Here is a 17,681-nt window from a genome sequence, read left to right as displayed (position 1 = left end):
ACCAAAAGTGGTTCTTCTATGGTCAGAGAGACCATTCGAGACCTTTATTTCAAAGAGTGTACTAGGCTGTTGAACAGTATTTGGACATCTACTGAATCCAGCTTATACACATTCCCACACACTTCCACACACACACTCTGGTTATGAGCAGCGGCAGAACGTAGAACAGCTGGATACATTCTATTCCTGGTTGAAGCACTTTGTCTCTGACTGTTAAAAACGCAGCTTCTCAAGGGTGAGGAATCTGTCAGGGTGGGCTGTTAGCTGATGGAAGGAAGTGGTTTCCTTCAGTCCAGCTTTATGATTTCATTATGGCACTCCATACTGTGTCTGTGATGTCAGTGTGGTGTACATTTACTCATTTAAAATTATTTAATTCAAAAATTAAATGAGTAAAAAAGTAATTTGGGCATTTCTTTTTTACTGTTTAACATAATTTGCAAAAGACCACCCTTTATTTAATTAATTTTCAGTCAAAACAATTGTTCATTTTTCAGCATCAGGAAAAAAACAGAAAACATATTTAATGGAAAATTACACAGAAGCTTTAATTATATATAAAATCAGTTTTTTTCAGTATTTAATGTGTCCTCTCTTTGCTTTCTTTTCAGAAGACTTGCTTTCAGCTTTTTACAGTAGATATTTTTCCACACCTCTAAAGTTCAGTCTTAAAAGTTGGTTGCATTTTTTGCTTCTCACAATTCAAGTAATCCCAAACACATTGTGTATCTGATCATTTACCAGTTAGCTAAAAATAAATCCGTTTCATGCTACATGTAAGATAGATGTTAAACAAGTAATTATAAGAAATTACACAAGCGTATGTCAGGCACTATAAGGTATTATGCATTGTAAATACAGGATTCATAGGAAGTGTTACTGTTTTGATGTTTATGTGAGAGTCATGACACTGACTATGTTAGCCTTCACCTATTACTTTGAATGGCGTTGAGGATGGCATAAGACGAAACATGTCTGCTCATTTTAGAAGAAACTCAATTTAAAAGAAAATGATTTAAGCAGCTGTAATGTCTTGCTGATTTAACTGGTAAGTGCGGGCCTCCGTGCTCTTTTTGACATTTTGAAACTTTAACATTGTTTACATACTTCAAACTCTGTTATTTCTAAAAAGTGTGGAAAATTAATAATATTTCAGAAAGTGTTTTCTGATTTACATAAAGTATCCTAAAATTTACGCAAAGCATTTCTGATGCTAATTTGTCATTTCAAAAGCCTCACTCAGAAAAGCCTGAGTACTACAAGGCAGGACTGTGAATGTAGCTGTGTAATAAGCAGTCAGTGAATGTTATCAGATCGTGAGATGTCGTGAGGCTGTTATGACTCGCCATTATGAGGAGGAAATTCTCCCTGTTTAAATCTGACCTGTCCTGTCTAATGCAGTCATCTTGGCTAGTGTTCAATACTGCAAATTAGAGATAACCCCTGTCTCTCTACCTCCACCACCAGCACCAACCACACGCCCCCATATACACTGAGCAGCCTCACAGCGGAACTGGAGCCGGTAGCTGATTTTCTCATAAGATAGGAAAGGCAGGGGGTAATTAGAGGCAGCCCACAAACACGCACTGACTCAACATGCACAGCTGTGTGCAAAAGTCTGAACACCCCTTGTTAAATTATGTTTTGTTGATTTTCTAAATGAAAATAAGGTAACACATCTTCTATAGAGAACACAGCTAAATATGTCATTTTTCTGCTAATTTTAGTGAACAATTTCTGTTTATTTGCTGAGTTTAGAGTATATATAGGATAAAAAATAAGTAAGTAAGTACTTTTACTTTTGCACAGGCCACATTTAATGTTTTATATTGTATAAACAGTAATTGACTTAAAATGTGCAGCAGTGTGTTCTCTATAGAGAATGTGTTTATTTACACTTAGAAAATCAACAAAACATGTCATTTGACTGGGGGTGTTCAGACTTGCATACAACACTGTTCCACTGTTAAACTACTGTTTATAATAAAATATGAGCCACTGTAACACTCTGCTTTTGAGTGGTTTATTACTTTCATAAAACAGCAACAAAATACATTGATATACTACACCAGTGTTTGATAAATAATTGAAATTATTATTATTATTATTATTAGTTATTATAATAATAATAATAATAATAATAATAATAATAATAATAATTGCAATGAACAGTTGCAAATTTATGATTGTTTCAGTCACAACCTTCACTAAGTATGAAGGAAAAATTTGGAGAACCTTTATTGTTGGATGCACTCTTTTTCTAAATAAGCATACAAGCTCATTGAGTGACTGAGACAACATTGAGAAATCACAATATTAAAGTGTAGAGGAACAGATTAAAGCAGATACTGTGTTTCTGCATCAAATTAAAATAGGTTAATCATTCAGAATGAAATGATTTCTTATTTTTGAGAAGCCAATAGATTTTGTGAATTTGTTCATTTCACCAGGTTTGTTGCTTTTTGTCATTTTGTTAATTTTTTTATTTTGTTTTTATTTTATTTTAGTTTTTTGGCCTGTGCAAACGTTATGGAACATTTTATATTTTGTGTCCCTTTTTTCAAAAAGTTAAACTCAGCAAATAAATTGAAATTCTACATTAAAATGTGCAGAACGATGCCATATTTAAGTTTGTTCTCCATAGAGAATGTATTACCTCCTTAAAATCTCAGGCTTATTACATATTAAGGCTCATTATTCAGTAACTGCAGGGACTCCAATGCAAACTGGTTGAGCTATTCTTAGGTTATAGAATAAAACGTGTAATAGTGTAATAAAGCGTTGGCCATTTAAGGGGTTAACTTATTTTGACTTAGAAAAAAACAAAACATGTTATTTAATGAGGAGTTTTGCATACGGCTGTAGGTTACAGGTGAATAAGGTCATTAGCAGTCATAGAATGCCTCTCAGCCAATCACATTGCGAGGTCAGACCTGATCAGTTGATCTGTAAGGTTGTATGGGGTATATGGCTTTGAACTGGAACTATCCAATGTGTAATTAATCTTTGTGTAAAGATGTGAATTTCAGCACTTTTCGTTCTTTCATGTATTTTCTGTACATCTGTGTTTCTCCATCTCTCCATTTCCAGCTACTGGAATGCAAAACACACACACACACGCTGTCATTAAGGCTGAGGTAGTGTCTTCCATGAACTGATGACACAGCTCCTTAGGCTTGTACTCTGAGACCTAAATGTTATGTGCTCATTGCCCCCTCATAATTACTTTAATATGCCCCCAGAGACTAAGTCTCTTTAAAAGTCAAGGCACAATTTATAGTACTGCATATAATTCTCAGTGTGTTTTTAACATCGGGGACAGCTGCTTCATCTTAATCCAGAATTTCATAATGCCATCAATTCTGGCCACTATAACCATACATTCAAGCCTAAACAAGCAAACAAACACTCCCTCCACATGTTTGTGTAGTTTTTACGGCTTCTTCGCTTGTCACGTTTCCAGCTGACGCTTAATTGCTTCCCACAGTCTCCAGAAGCTTCTTCCATCTGCCTCTGCAATGACAAGCCTGTGTGCTCCAGAGTACACTTACAGTTGCAGAGTGCACTTAGCCTGATTCCATGTTTACATGAGCTGTTTTTAAGGCTTTTGGGTGGTTTCTAAGCAGATAATGAAGGAGAGCGTGGATAATTGAAAGGAAACCCATCTCTACGACAGGAGCTCATCTAAGACAGCAATGCGAGTAGCACAGTGCTGGGTTCCAAATAACATAGTAAGGAGGGTACTTTTGCTTAGTGCTCTCATTTTTTAAGAGAAAAAAATGAATTAGTAAAATCTGAACCAGAAAAGGGGCACTCTAAAAAACACCTGAACATGGCAAAGTATCTGTGGGACTTAAAAGGGCGAATTTCTAGTAATTCTTAGAAGCCTAGATTTATTATTATCATTTTTCCTATGCTACACAAATGTCAATGTTTTAAATTCCATATTGAGTGATTATATGAATTGAGTGAGTGTATACACGTGTACAATTTACAAACCCCAATTCCAAAAAAGTATGTGAAATGGAAATAAAAACAGAAAGCAGTCACTTGTAAATCCACTTTAACCTGATTTTAAACAAAAACTGTGTAAAGCCAACATATATAATATTTGGCATTGGGGTTTTGTAAATATATGCTCATTGCAGGCAACACTTTCTTACAGTGTTGGAACAGGGGAAATGTAACACTAGGAACATTGTGAAATATTAAAACAAAAATCTAGTCCTAGTCCTTTATACGCAAGGATGGATCAAATGAAAAATGCATCAGGGAATAATTCAGCAGTTCAGTCCCTTAAATGGCCAGGGCCCACTGTCAGGCCCAAAGTTTCTATAACCTAAGAATAGCTCAGCCAGTTTTACATTGAAGCCCCTGTAGTTACTGAATGAGAAGCCTTAGTAATTAATAAGCATGGGATTTTAAGGGCTTAAGAACAACATTCCTTAACAATTGCAAAAATTTAAGTATTTCACCCTCTGCAGTGCTTAGTATCCTCAAAAGATTAAAAAAAAATTCAGAGAAATCTCTGTGCAAAAGGCCAACAATGACAACTCAATGCCTGTGACATTTGATCGAGTGACGAGTCAATCTTTTTAGTTGTTTATGGAGATAATGGACCTTTGATTATGTAAACGCTGATAAAAGTTAAGGTAATTATATTGATATTAATTTTTATATTGGCACGTCTATGTCACCAACACTAATTGAAAATTTGAAATTCACATGTCCGATGAAATTTCTCTGCTTAGGTCAATGAGACACGAGTCTGAAATCAAATTAAATTACACTATGCTTTTGTTATCACTGGCAGTAACTGCAAATTCCAAAGGTCATGCATACAGTCATATGCAAAAGTTTAAACATAAGTTTGAAAATAAGTTAACAAATCATCTACAGCAAACTTACCTACAAATTTTCTGCTAATTTTAGAGCAAAATGTCTATGTATGTATGAGTTTAATATATTGGAAAAAAACAAAAGACAAAATATAAAATGTGCCATAACTTTTGTACAGACAACTTATGTTTATTTACTTTTTCACTATATGTTACATTCAGCAAAAAAACTATAATTGTGCAATAAATTGTGCAGAAGTGTGTTTTCTGTAGATGATGTGTGAAAATAGAACTTTTCACTCAGAAAATCACCAAAATATCATCTGACCAGGGGTGCCCAAACCTTTACATACAACTGTAATCCATTGTCTGTACTTTTATAAGCTAATACTGTGTCACAGTATCTTCACTAATGGCAAAAATGGTGTCTAATGAGTCTCCAGTGCGTTAAAGAGTCACTTTTTCCTAATTTGTGTAACACCTTAATCTAAACTTCAGTCACTACACCTGTTTTAGTTATCTAGTTATATGAACTATTTCTACATTTTTGTATTTATTATGTACAAACATACCCCCCTACCAGCACAGAGGGCCACTTCCTATCCAGTCTCAGCTGTTTCCGATCTGAGGCCCATTCCTTCCAGATGTGGCACAGATCTCTGGGGGAGCATCCTGTGGCACTGCAGCCAGCCTAATCATCAGACGTTCAGGGGTGTGCCGTCTAGATTGGTTCCTCTGATTAAAAAGGAAGAAAAATAAGACTATTATTGTGCACTGGGGCACCGTATTAAATGAAGCAGATGAAGAGGCACCATAGGTAAAATGGATGGATGTACTGTAGGCTGTGTAAACTGTTAGTCTGGTTCGCCTGTGTAGGTCAGTGTACACTGCTTTATTAACTTTGTGGGGACCAATAGTCTCTATGATGACAGAAAAGCATGAGAAATCGGTGGTGGTGTGGGGACATTTATTTATTTATTTGTTTACTAAAAGGGTGATTTGTAGTTAGTTAAGATATATAGTTTGGATCAAAACAACAAACAAAACTTTAACTGGTTCAGAACTTTTACATTATGTTGAGGTTCTTTAAACTTTTAAAGTTCTTTTGCAAAATTATTTACGAAAAATGGTTCTTCAAATAACAATCCACTGAAAAAGTCTGTAGGGAGCCAAAAGTACTACTTCTATGGCATCCTATAGCAACCTTCTCATTAGCGTTGTATGTAGCTGGGTCATTCTACCATTGCAGGGGCAAACGGGGTAGGAATGTTAATATGTACAGTCCTGTAAAAAGTTGGAACACTCCTGATCAGTTGATTTCCACTTAGAGACTCAAAAAAACATCTAATGTGACCAGGGGCACACAAACCTTTGCATATGACTGTCATTCAAGTGTAAAACATCGTTATATTGAACCTCAGTAAAGTAGTAACGGTAATAAAGAACGTGACAGATACTGTATTATTTTCTGAATTTTATTTAAGTCACTTAATAATAAACATGTAATATTTGATGAGTAACACCATCTTTTTGCAACACCTGAGGCAGTCAGTGTTTTCTCAGAAGTATAAAAAGTGATTTCACTGACCATGGACTTTTCAGAGTTAGTCTTCGTTTGAAATATAGTAGTAGACTGACAAACAATTTAGGAACAAGACTCATTAAAATAACTGTATATGTCTCTGCTCTCAGAAAAAACCTTGTGTCTCCATTTTTATTGTTTTTCAGTTTTTGACATAATTTGAAAACGCCTGTTGCTCTTTACATTGTGTGTAAACTTCACAATGAATGGACCAAAAGAAATGGCCCAAAATTACTTGGAAAAAAGTCTGGTTCCATTGACTTACATTAAAAGTAAAACATGTCCTGTAAGTTACCATTTAGGAGCAATATATAGCAAGATAGCACCACATTTTTCTTATTTTTTACACTTTACACTGTAAAACATGAATCAAAATTGTAGTTTTGCATAAAATACTTCAACTTTGAAGGCCCTGGTAACATACTGTTTTTCATGCACAACAATGAACAAACATTACAAAAAAAGAACAAAACAAAAACAAGAATCATAGTTTTGTGTTGGTTAATTTAGGAATAGAACAAAGAATATACAGACACCATCCATAGTTTATTCTTGTCCTTATCCCTCATTAATTGCCACCACAATGGTAGAATTATCCAGCTACAGTAACATACAAATAAACCATACAGATAGGAATACAAATCTGAATGTTGGTTAAATGGGGCATGATTTATAGCCACCCTATTTGTTTTCCTTCAGTGGGCAATCAGTGGCCAAATCTGGTATATCTAGACTCTCAAATCCCTGAAGGTTCTTTCAACTGTGGTTACCTAAAAATGGTGCTAGAGGATCTTATTCTGTGGGCTAGCCCAAGTCTCCAGGGCCAGTATTCACAAAGCATCTAGGGCTGTGATCAAGGCTCAGATTCCTTCTCTAGTCACAGTGATCTTAGTCACAGATACAGATCCTGATCCAAGATCAGATGTACACTGAGATGTTCTGTGAATAGCTGCTGTGTTGAGCACTGAACTCAATAGTTCATTTAGGACATCTGCAGTTACAGCAGTGTATAAAGCTGCCTTCTTTACAAGCTATTAAGCCATTATTTATTCAGACTACTGTCCACTGATGGCCTGGTTCTGTTTAACTGCATATTCATTTTGCAGGCCACCTACTTGGCTACTGGCTACTAAATAGAGAGCTAGCTATACAGCCAGGCCTCATGCTGATAAACACATCTGTTCAGCACTGCTGCAGGCTAGCATTCTTGAACCAGATGCTAGCTGCTAACACTACACAAGGTGTGATCAAAACAAACAGCACAGCCTGTTAGCAAGCCTCTGTATCTCACCAGCAGCTGCAGATGCGTCTCGATAAAGAATAAGAGTCGTACAGAGTTCTAACAGAATAAGCGTTAGAGGCAGATAGAGGCTGTTTAATGAAGGTAGAAACAAGCTAGCCGATAGTTTTATCATGTGTCTTTTTAGCTTTGAAGATGAAGGGGTGGGATGGCTGAACGCGAGGGCCTTTTTCAGAGCTGGCAGTGTCCAAACTATTTGCTGATTACAAGCCAACTCTCCGAAATGTAAACATGATGTCAGCGGACAAGGCTAGCTCCACTTTGGCTTCCATTAGCTTGATTACACTGAATTAAACACGCACTTAGCCATGTGTACTCGCACACGGCCAAACAGTGCTAGCTCTTGAGACACAGGGCAGAGAACGAAAACATGAACTCATTAACCATGAGATTGTGCAACTGAACTGTCTACTCTCGTCTGGACACACACCCTTTTTCAAACACATGCTGCACACATGCTCCTAGGAAAAAAACTTAAGCTTCTGATTGGTTCATACTGTAAAGGAAAACAAGTCTGATACTGTAAGGAAAAACAAGTATTCAGATATTTTGGTTTTTGTTATTTAATATGTTTTCAGCGCAGGAATCCACTTCAAATTAACACACATAAAGACTTAAATATGAACAAAAAAGTATGTATTCATTAGGATAAACAAAGATTTGTTTAGAAAATGAAAATTTCCTTTTCGTTCCATAATATACACTGTTGGAAGTGGGAGAAATATCAGTGCCATTTTATGATTAACACTCTTTATTAGAGATATAAAAATATATTTTCCATTAATATTAGCTGTTTTTCTTTTCAACAACTTGCTGTATACAAAACTGTTATACATGGGTATACAGCATTTTGAAATGAAACAACAATTTTGGAATGAAAGTATTCAGACAGCACAAACCAAAAACATTAGTACTTTGCAAAGCCATTATTGGCAGCATGTCGGTTCAATTTTGACCCATTCCTTTCAGCAAACCGTCTTCAATTCCCCAGTGTTAGTAGTTAGCATTATATGATTAGTACTACTGCACCAAGCTTACAATTAGTGTTACAACACCAAGCTAAACTAATAAACCACATTACATGACATGTTTATATGGTGCATGACATGACAGGATCCTGGCTTTTGCTACCCATTGTTCTCTTCTGTGATCTGAACTGCGATTTCTCTCCTTCTCATGAAGCTAAGAGAAGGTCTCACACAGTAATATGATTCATATTAGAGCTCTGCATTAGCCTCATGGCAATGACATGCCGGTTAACCTCAGAGCTGGAAGGAAAGAAAGAAGGAGAGGAGACGGCTTGCCACAGCCAAAGCACCAGGCCAGACCAACCAGGAGCTAATCTGCTACACATGCTCATCATGGAAATAATGAGACAATGTTAGAACTTTATTTGCATTTGACTTTGGAAGTAGAAGTTTATTTAGATAATCTCATCATAAAGTAGAGAATTTGGCTTCTTCTATGGTCATTTTAAGCATCACTAATCCCTCTGGAATATAAATATGGTAACTCTCCAGAGCTGCATTCCATAATAACTTTGCAGCTGATGATGAACTGCTGAGGATATACAGCTAAAGTTTTAAGGATCCAAAAAGGGTTTCTTTGGAGTGATGACATAGAAGAAACACCTTTGAGTTACCTAAAGAATCCTTCAGTATGTGGTTCATTAAAGAATCAATTTTGTAAACTATTTTTTTAAAATTTGAAGAACCTTCACATAATAGAAAGGTTATTAAAGCTCAATTAAAGCTTTTTTGGAAACAGATTAGATTAGTTTAGATTAGATTAGATTAGGTATCCCTCTCTTCTCCACTTCATTGAAGACCATCCATTTTAAGGGGGAATGCAGCAACGCGTCAAAAAAGAAAAGGGGCGTCGCATCTCATTGCATAAACCCCATTGGATGACCCGGGCCTGCAAGTTACCAATGATGACAAATGTCATAATGTATGGTGTCATGATGGTTGAATAAAGTGCTCACAAAAATCAGCATGACATGTTATGAAACACATGAAATTACCAGTAATCGGTAACATTACTATTTTTTAAAGTTGAAGTGAAGAACTTTCACATAATGTAAAGGTTTTGTTGACACTCTTGACAGCATATGGCATCTGCCGTGATATGTTTATGTCAGTGTTATGTACCAGGGTTTAAAGCAACACTATGTAAGATTTGGGGATTTGGAGGAGATGTGCAGGAGAACATTTTGTAAGATCGGTTGTGCTTCGGCCCCCCGCAAGCAGATGAATCTGACTTTTGAAGAGAGCACTGAAAGAGTATTCAAAGAGAACGTAATCAAAAGCACGTGTCTTTCGATGCAAGTAAATTGTCTACTATTCTTAGCATATCTTCATTAGTTTAATGTTAATTTTGCATTTGAGAGCTAAACATCCGGACCTTCTTTTAGAGCCTGTGCCTGTAATGTTAATATGTAAAGACATATGACATGATCCAAAAAACTCCCACCAAATCCATCATAGTACCTCTGACTTTTAAATAATTGAATTGATTATTTCAGACTTTACATGTTGACTCACAGCAGTGTATGCATATATTTTAGTGTGTTCTTTTTTCTCCATACTCAGTAATGCTACGTCTTTCACTTCTAACAAAAAATATTACATAGTGCTGCTTTAAGTAAAGTATTAGTGCTTTGTCCTAGAATCATATATCCAACATAAGAACCATTTAGGAACCTTTATTTTTAGAAGTGAAATGAAATATTGAAACAAATAACGTACCTTGTCTATGAATGTGGAACCAAAATGAAGGACATGGAGACTTCCATAGCGAACCCTCGGTGTCCTTGGTGTTACAGTTTTCCCACAGCATGGGAGGCCCATGGCCTTCAGTGCATTTGTTGAGCTTAGAGGCTTTGGGGAGCCACTGCTCTGAGCACAGCTTCCTGCACTCAGTTTGTACCTTTGATCAACACTACAGACAAGACAAAGCCAGTCTCAGATCAGCGACAACAGGACCTCAGAGAGATCCTTCATAAAACCTGCAGAGGAAGTCCCTCAGGAAACGACTGCTAGGAGATTATTGAGGTCTTGAGGTTTTTTCTTTATACCAGCCAGATGTATTTCTTCTGGCTGCTCACTAATGTTCATTTCACAAGGGTGGCTTTTTAATAAAGTAAATGTCCATGTTTATGTAATTTCAAGGCTTTGGATTATTAAAAGAAGATTGAATGACGTAGGGTCGACCTCATCAGAGAGATGTTTGCTAGATATTTATTAATAAGAGGAAAATGATATATTTTTCCTTGTAACTGAAATGCAAAACACATGGCAAAGGTTTGATCTTTGCTCATGCCGACAACTGAGACTGGTGACACTTGTGAAGTGGCTCAGCAGACACTTGTAATAAAACATTTTTATTTTTGATTTGAGTTATCAATTTAGGCTGCGGCCTAAAACTTTGCAGACAGTTTATTTGAGGCTCAGATCACATGGAATGTATCTCCTCAGATTTTTATAAAGCATTTTGCTGTTTCAGCCTTAAATTGCTCAAAGTAATGAATAATGTCTTTTACTATTGGAACTGATACCTCTATCACAGTTATTAAATGTTAAGTATATGTAGTTAAATGTAGTTTGGTCAAATGAAGTCAAATAAAATTTGTGCTAACACTTTATTTGAATGGTGCTTTAGGGATTTCTTAACACATGAATAAGCACTAGTTAACGTGTTTAAAAAGCATTTCTCCAGTATTTATATATTATATTTATAACAGCTGACTTTGTAGCTTGTTTTATGTCGCAATGCTGGTAATGTAGGCTTATGACAGCTATCATGATGAGCTTATGTTGGTCTCATAGCTTTATAAACATTTACCAACAGTAAAACTACCATAATGTTGAACGTTAAAATGTTCATGTTTTTTCTACTACCAGTTCATATTTGGATTTCATGTTTTGTAGGAATCTAATGCCTCGTACTTTGGAAGGACAAATCACAATGGAGAAGACCCCCAGCTACTTTGTCACGCGAGAGGCCCCTGCTCGTGTCTTCGCCATGAACCGTCACACCAAACTCATCGTGGTGGTCCGAGACCCCGTCACCCGGGCCGTTTCGGACTACACCCAGACTCTATCCAAAAACCCTGGACTGCCCTCCTTTCAGAACCTGGTCTTCAAGAACTCCACCACAGGTTTGATCGACACGTCGTGGAGCGCCGTGCGGATCGGCATCTATGCCAAGCACCTAGAGAACTGGCTCCGGTACTTTCCGCTCTCGCGGTTACTCTTCGTGAGTGGGGAGAGACTTGTAACGGACCCGGCAGGTGAGATGGGGAGAGTGCAGGACTTTCTGGGCTTAAAGCGGGTGGTCACCAACAAGCACTTCTACTTCAACCAGACTAAAGGCTTTCCTTGCTTGAAGAAGCCTGAAGGAAGCAGTAGGCCGAGGTGTTTGGGCAAATCTAAAGGTAGAGCTCATCCTCAGATACCGTCTGAAGTGCTACTGAGGCTCAGAGACTTCTATAGACCCTTCAATCTGAAGTTCTACCAGATGACGGGTCAGGACTTTGGTTGGGAATGAAAAGTCAAATAGGTCTAAGGTTGTCTACCGATTATATTAGTATTAGAGTGACCTACACCTACAATCCTGTTCTTCAGACTTAAAAGGGAATTTCTCGTTTTTCTTTGTTTTTTTTGGTTTTTTTTACATAATTTAATTTTTCAAATGTTGTACACAAATTCATTCCGAGTGTTTTGGGGTGAAATGTGCCTTTCTAGGGAAACTTCAGAACTGTTCATAGTTATGCTGATGACATCTGAAATATTTAATTAAAACCAGTCTGAATGGCTTTGTTTGAATCTTAAAGATTCAATTATGTAGAATTTTAGGAAAGGCAGTGAAAAAAGGTTTAAAAGAGGTTTTTACAGAACCAACAGCAGATCTTCTATGGCTGTGTTCCAAGGAACCTTTTTGGCACCTTTTTGAAGAGTAATGAAGTGATAATAGTTCTGTGAAAAAGGCCAAAAATGAAAAAAAAACAACTCATCAATAACAAGCATTGCATAGCCGTCCAAACAATGAAAAAGAAAACAAGGAAGCTTTTAAAATGACTTATAAAATACATATAAATACGTGTGCTCATGAGGCTCTGTACCTCACTGTAGGAGAATTTAAAATATGCAAACTGACAACTATGCATTGTCATTGAGAAGATTTTAACTGATGTTTTTTAAGTGTATAATTCAGTTTTATCGAGTAATCATGACAGCCCTAAGCAGGTCACGTGACAGTGCAGGGTGGACCAGGTTTCATTTTGTTGTTCTGATAAGCTGATCACAAATGTCAGTGCCATACAAAAAGCTATTAAGTTTATGACGTTTGTTATGACTGATAAGTCAGTGTCATATGTTGCTGTTATTATTACAGTATTCAGGCCAAGCTGTTTGGAGATTAGTGACTTCTGTTGGACACAGCAGACAAAGTGCAGCAATCTCATGGTTGTTTGATTGGGCAATATAAGTCAAACACAGTCCACAGTGAAACTGAAAATCCTTTTTCTCTCCATCTTTGTTTAAAATAATACTCCAGAATTTTTCAACTTGATCTTACTTTTTTTGCATCAGTAGCAAAGACTTACAATGGACAATAACTTTCTTTATGTTTTAACCAAAAGAACAGGAGGAAAAGACTCAAAACTCATTTATGATAGAAGCTGCTGAAGCAACTGCCCATTGCCTTCAATTATAAGATTATTATCATATTGGCTTCTATTCTGTTCCTCCTCTTCTTGTTGGTGCTTTGAAAAGATTGAAAAGTTGAAAAGATTCCACTCCAATTCCAGGGTGAATTTTCAGATTCCACTGTTGAACCTGTGATATTTGGCAGGTGCCATTACATCAGTACAAAACAAACAAAAGATAAGACTAGCATATAATACTGGCAGTGTCAAAGTCAGTAATCTACATTGTATGCATTTTCTTTCTAAATTGTGCCATCTGTGAAGGTGGCACAATTTACCAAATTTCCAAATCTTAAATTAGCGTTGTTTCTTTTATTCATCTGTTTGTTATACTGTTTAACTGTTCTATTCCATTTTTCCCTTCACCGCAGCATTTGAAAACCATGATGTCAGCTACCACTATTCTATCTTGGTTAAATTCAATCACAGGTACAGAAGCTAGCCGTAAAATAGCTTCCAGTGCCCCATCTCTTTAAATGGATATTCAGTTTGTGGTCTTTAAATGACCCAGCTGTGTCTTCTATATCTGACGTTCGCCAAAACAGTGAACACATTTGGTTGCTATCATCTGACCACGGTTACATAACGAACTTGGAGCAATGAGGGTTGTGCGAATTTCAGTTATACTTCTTTAAGCTCTATACTTCTGTCTCATTGCCTGTTTTTCTCAGAAAAGAAGCAGACAAAACCAGTTTTGTGGACTTTCAAGATATGTATGTGTTGGCTTTCTAATGCAACAGTGCCCATTTTAATATCCCAAGAACCCAATCAGATTTTAGATTTTTTAAATATTTTAATTTATACACTTTTCCAAATGTTTCTCTGCACTGTGCAAATAGGTTTAGCATATTTACTGAACTGGACTTATCCAGGCTCCACCCACAAATGCATTCTATCATAGCTACTGTTGTAAGTTTGGACAACTTTTACAGAACATTGGCAAAAGTACCATCCAACCTACTCTAAGCAAAGTGGTCTTTATTTAGAGTCACTACATAACGCTTCCAGTTAATCAAAACTAGGTAACTACAGTTGCCAACATGCTAACGTTAGTGTATTACATCACCAAAACTACACAACAGTGTAGTAAATTTCATTTGAAAATAGTAACACTGCAAATTTGATCATGTTGCGTTCTCATTAGGTTTCATAAGAATGCATTTGTGGGCGGGACCTTGGTTTGGTCATATAGCAGTTACAGTGCAAAGATGTGTTTTTTGTCCTCAGTGAAATAAAGAAATTAATAACATTTCATTTACCAATTGCAGCTGTTCATATGATGGTTCATCTTAACAGGAACAGGAAGTTCCATTTTAATGAATATTTGCTCTTTTCTGAAGCTTGTGTGTGAAATTCCTTACTGGGTATTTTTACCGGTCATCTTTTCTGTCTGAAATGTTCATAAAAGGAGTTGTGCAGGGGTGGAAGTTACAAGTCATACTGGACTATGCCTTACTTTCATGCAACAATAGCAGACTGCCAGAATATAATTTGGGTTTATTTGCTGTATATTTGTTATTTATGTGTAAAAGATATTGTGGATGTTTACCACATGCAATCGTGCCTGTGATTAAGTGGATTTATCAGATTTTATTTCCAGATCCACTGCTGATACTAATGTTCCGAAATCTAATTTATACTACAATGCAAGCTGCTTATAAGCTGTTCTTGTTCAAAATAAACATATCTGACATGTAAGGTTGTGAGCATGACTTGTTTTCTTGCTTGTTTTTTATTTGCTGTTTCATTAGGTACAGTATTACATATTGCCACCAACAAATCAACATATGCTTTTTTGTTTACTTATTTCTGTTTTTTGACAAAAGCAGTTGCCCTTTTCATCGTTACAGCATTTCTGCCACTGATGCTGAGGGGTAAATATTCATTTTGGAGAACCATATAATGCCATCCAGATGACGTCTTTTTTAGTGGCATGACTTTATAGTGAGAACGTCCAGGCCTGCCGTCCACAAGTGTCTCCCTTTGAAAACACATTGTGCATAATGAAGCACAATATATGGCGACAAATTGCTGAGCAGCTGAAGTGTTAAATCAAGCAAAAATGTGGAAAATTCCACTTTCACAACCACAACAAATGCTGTCTTCAGTTCCCAAATGATTACTAAACATTGTTTCAAGGAAAGGTGATATAATTTAGTGGCAAACATTGCACTGTCCCAACTTTCGAGGAACATGTTGCAGGCATTACGTTTAGAATATGCATATGTAGTATGTAAAAATAAATAAATAAAGTTATTTAGTTGAAAAACACTAAATATCTTTGTACTTGAATACAGGTAAAAAGGATTAGCAAATCACTGCTTTCAGTTTTTATTTACATTTTACCTTCTGTCAACATTTTGTCATTGGGTTTGTTTAATTACATCATCTCTCTTGGAAAACCAAAAGAGGCAAAACAACATGAAATGGCAGGTTATTCTGCAGTTCAGCAAGTGTGCTACCTATCATAACATCTAATCCAACTGAAGATTTAGTGAGTTTTAAAGGAATGCTTACTAAAGCTTAATTTAGATTAGCTACTGCGCCTACAGACTAACCAACTGTTTCTAATTGTTTGCCTGTTTCCTTTAAACACTGCATTAACAGCATATAGCTCCTTGTTCTGTCCATCAAACTGAAGGTTATTCTATAATGAAAGGCTCATTATCTGATCTGTATTGAACCTGATGCCACTGTGGATAACAGCTCTGCAGTAATGACCGTACATGACCATAGTAGAATAGCTTCCAAGTCATATATGTGAGGTCAATGGTTGGCGATCCTAATTTCATCAGTTTTGTTTTTTTTTCAGGCTGAAAATACACAAGTTTCTAATCTCGAGTTAGTTTAAGGCAAGTCTGAGTTGAGTCACGAGTCAATCAACAAGCTATTCAAGAGACACTCAAGCCCCCACCTCTGATAGGAGGCCACACTCCAATCTTGCATGTACTGATTTTATGAAGAATATCTGAAAAGACTTTTGTGCCCTTCATTAAAAACATTTGAACGTTTCCGCTTTGGAAATGTTTTACAGTTCATCCACTGCTAAATTAAGAATAACTCTGTTAGTTTGCACTACTTTCTGTGTAAATACTGAATAGTAAGCTTTAATCCTGGGATTTTAATGGGTTAAAGTAATAAATATGAAATTATTATTTCTGTAACAGGAGGTTTTGTCAGGAATTTATGGATCTTAATTAATTAATTAATTAATTAATTATGCTTTATTATTAGATATAATATAATATAATATAATGTTATTATAATAACATTATATTATATACTCATACTACAGATATATTTAAAGGGTCCCATGTCTTGTATTGTACATATAGCGTTCATTTTTAATGATATGATATAGACAATGTCCCCTTAACTGCTACCATTCCTCTCTGTTTCTGCTGTCTCAACACTAAAGCTAGTTGTGTAGGGAGATTTTGCTCCAAAAACGTCATTAGAGTCATCAAACCCCGTGTAATTAAAAAATCAAAGAAAAACGTGCGCGGTCATAACCCTGATAATTTAATTTGCATAGACCTTAAAAAGACCAGTCCCTCCCGAACACATAGTGTAACTAGCAGAGAATTAAACCTTACTCTACTCAATGTAAGGTCACTAAATAACAAAACCCTGCTGATTCGAGATCTTGTCAAGGAGCATAAGCTGGATTTTATATTTCTGTCAGAAACATGGCTCAGTGATAATGGCACAGCAGCTTTACTGGAAGCTGCTCCTGAAAAGTACAGATTTATGCATACAGTAAGACAGGGCAGACGGGGAGGAGTATGTATTTTCTTTCAAATGAATTTAGAAGTAAAGAAGAAAGTACCTGAAAGTTACTTTAAAACACATTACATTGACTCAGAAACAGTTGAAAAGTTTAAAACTGTTTATAATAGTTCAGCGAATACAGATACGACTCCATCCTGTAATGATCTAGTCTCCGATCTAAGTGCTAGCTTACGGGAAAACCTTGACCTTCTCGCCCCAATAAAAAGGAAGAAAAGCTCACACACTCTCAAAAATCCATGGATGAATGCGCAAATACGCCAGCTTAAGAGAAATTGTCGTAAATCAGAGCGCTTATGGAGGAAAACTAAACTGCAGGTACACTATGATATTCTCAAAGAGCAGATCTCAGTCTATAATAATGCTATGAAAATATCCAGACCGTCATATCTCTCTAGGGTAATCAATAGACACAAAAATAATACCAAAATCCTTTTTTCCACTATAGACTAATTAACCCTAACT

At 36.2% G+C, this 17,681-nt stretch overlaps 1 protein-coding gene across 1 annotated transcript in view; it reads left to right on the top strand.

Moving 5' to 3' along the window:
• Window positions 1-14,958, top strand: part of si:dkey-121b10.7 (heparan sulfate glucosamine 3-O-sulfotransferase 3B1) — a 28,887-nt gene extending 13,929 nt beyond the window's left edge. The window contains exon 2 of the mRNA XM_036557856.1: window positions 11,650-14,958. Within this exon, the coding sequence (XP_036413749.1) occupies window positions 11,650-12,268 (619 nt within the window). The 3' untranslated portion in view covers window positions 12,269-14,958. The remainder of the gene's footprint in view (window positions 1-11,649) is intronic.
• Window positions 14,959-17,681: the final 2,723 nt, after the last annotated feature.

This window comes from Colossoma macropomum, unplaced genomic scaffold (genome assembly GCF_904425465.1).
Source record: "Colossoma macropomum unplaced genomic scaffold, Colossoma_macropomum, whole genome shotgun sequence".
Classification (NCBI taxonomy): Eukaryota; Metazoa; Chordata; class Actinopteri; order Characiformes; family Serrasalmidae; genus Colossoma; species Colossoma macropomum.
The sequence above is the reverse complement of the archived record's forward strand: the minus strand, read 5'-3'. Positions and strand labels throughout refer to the sequence as shown.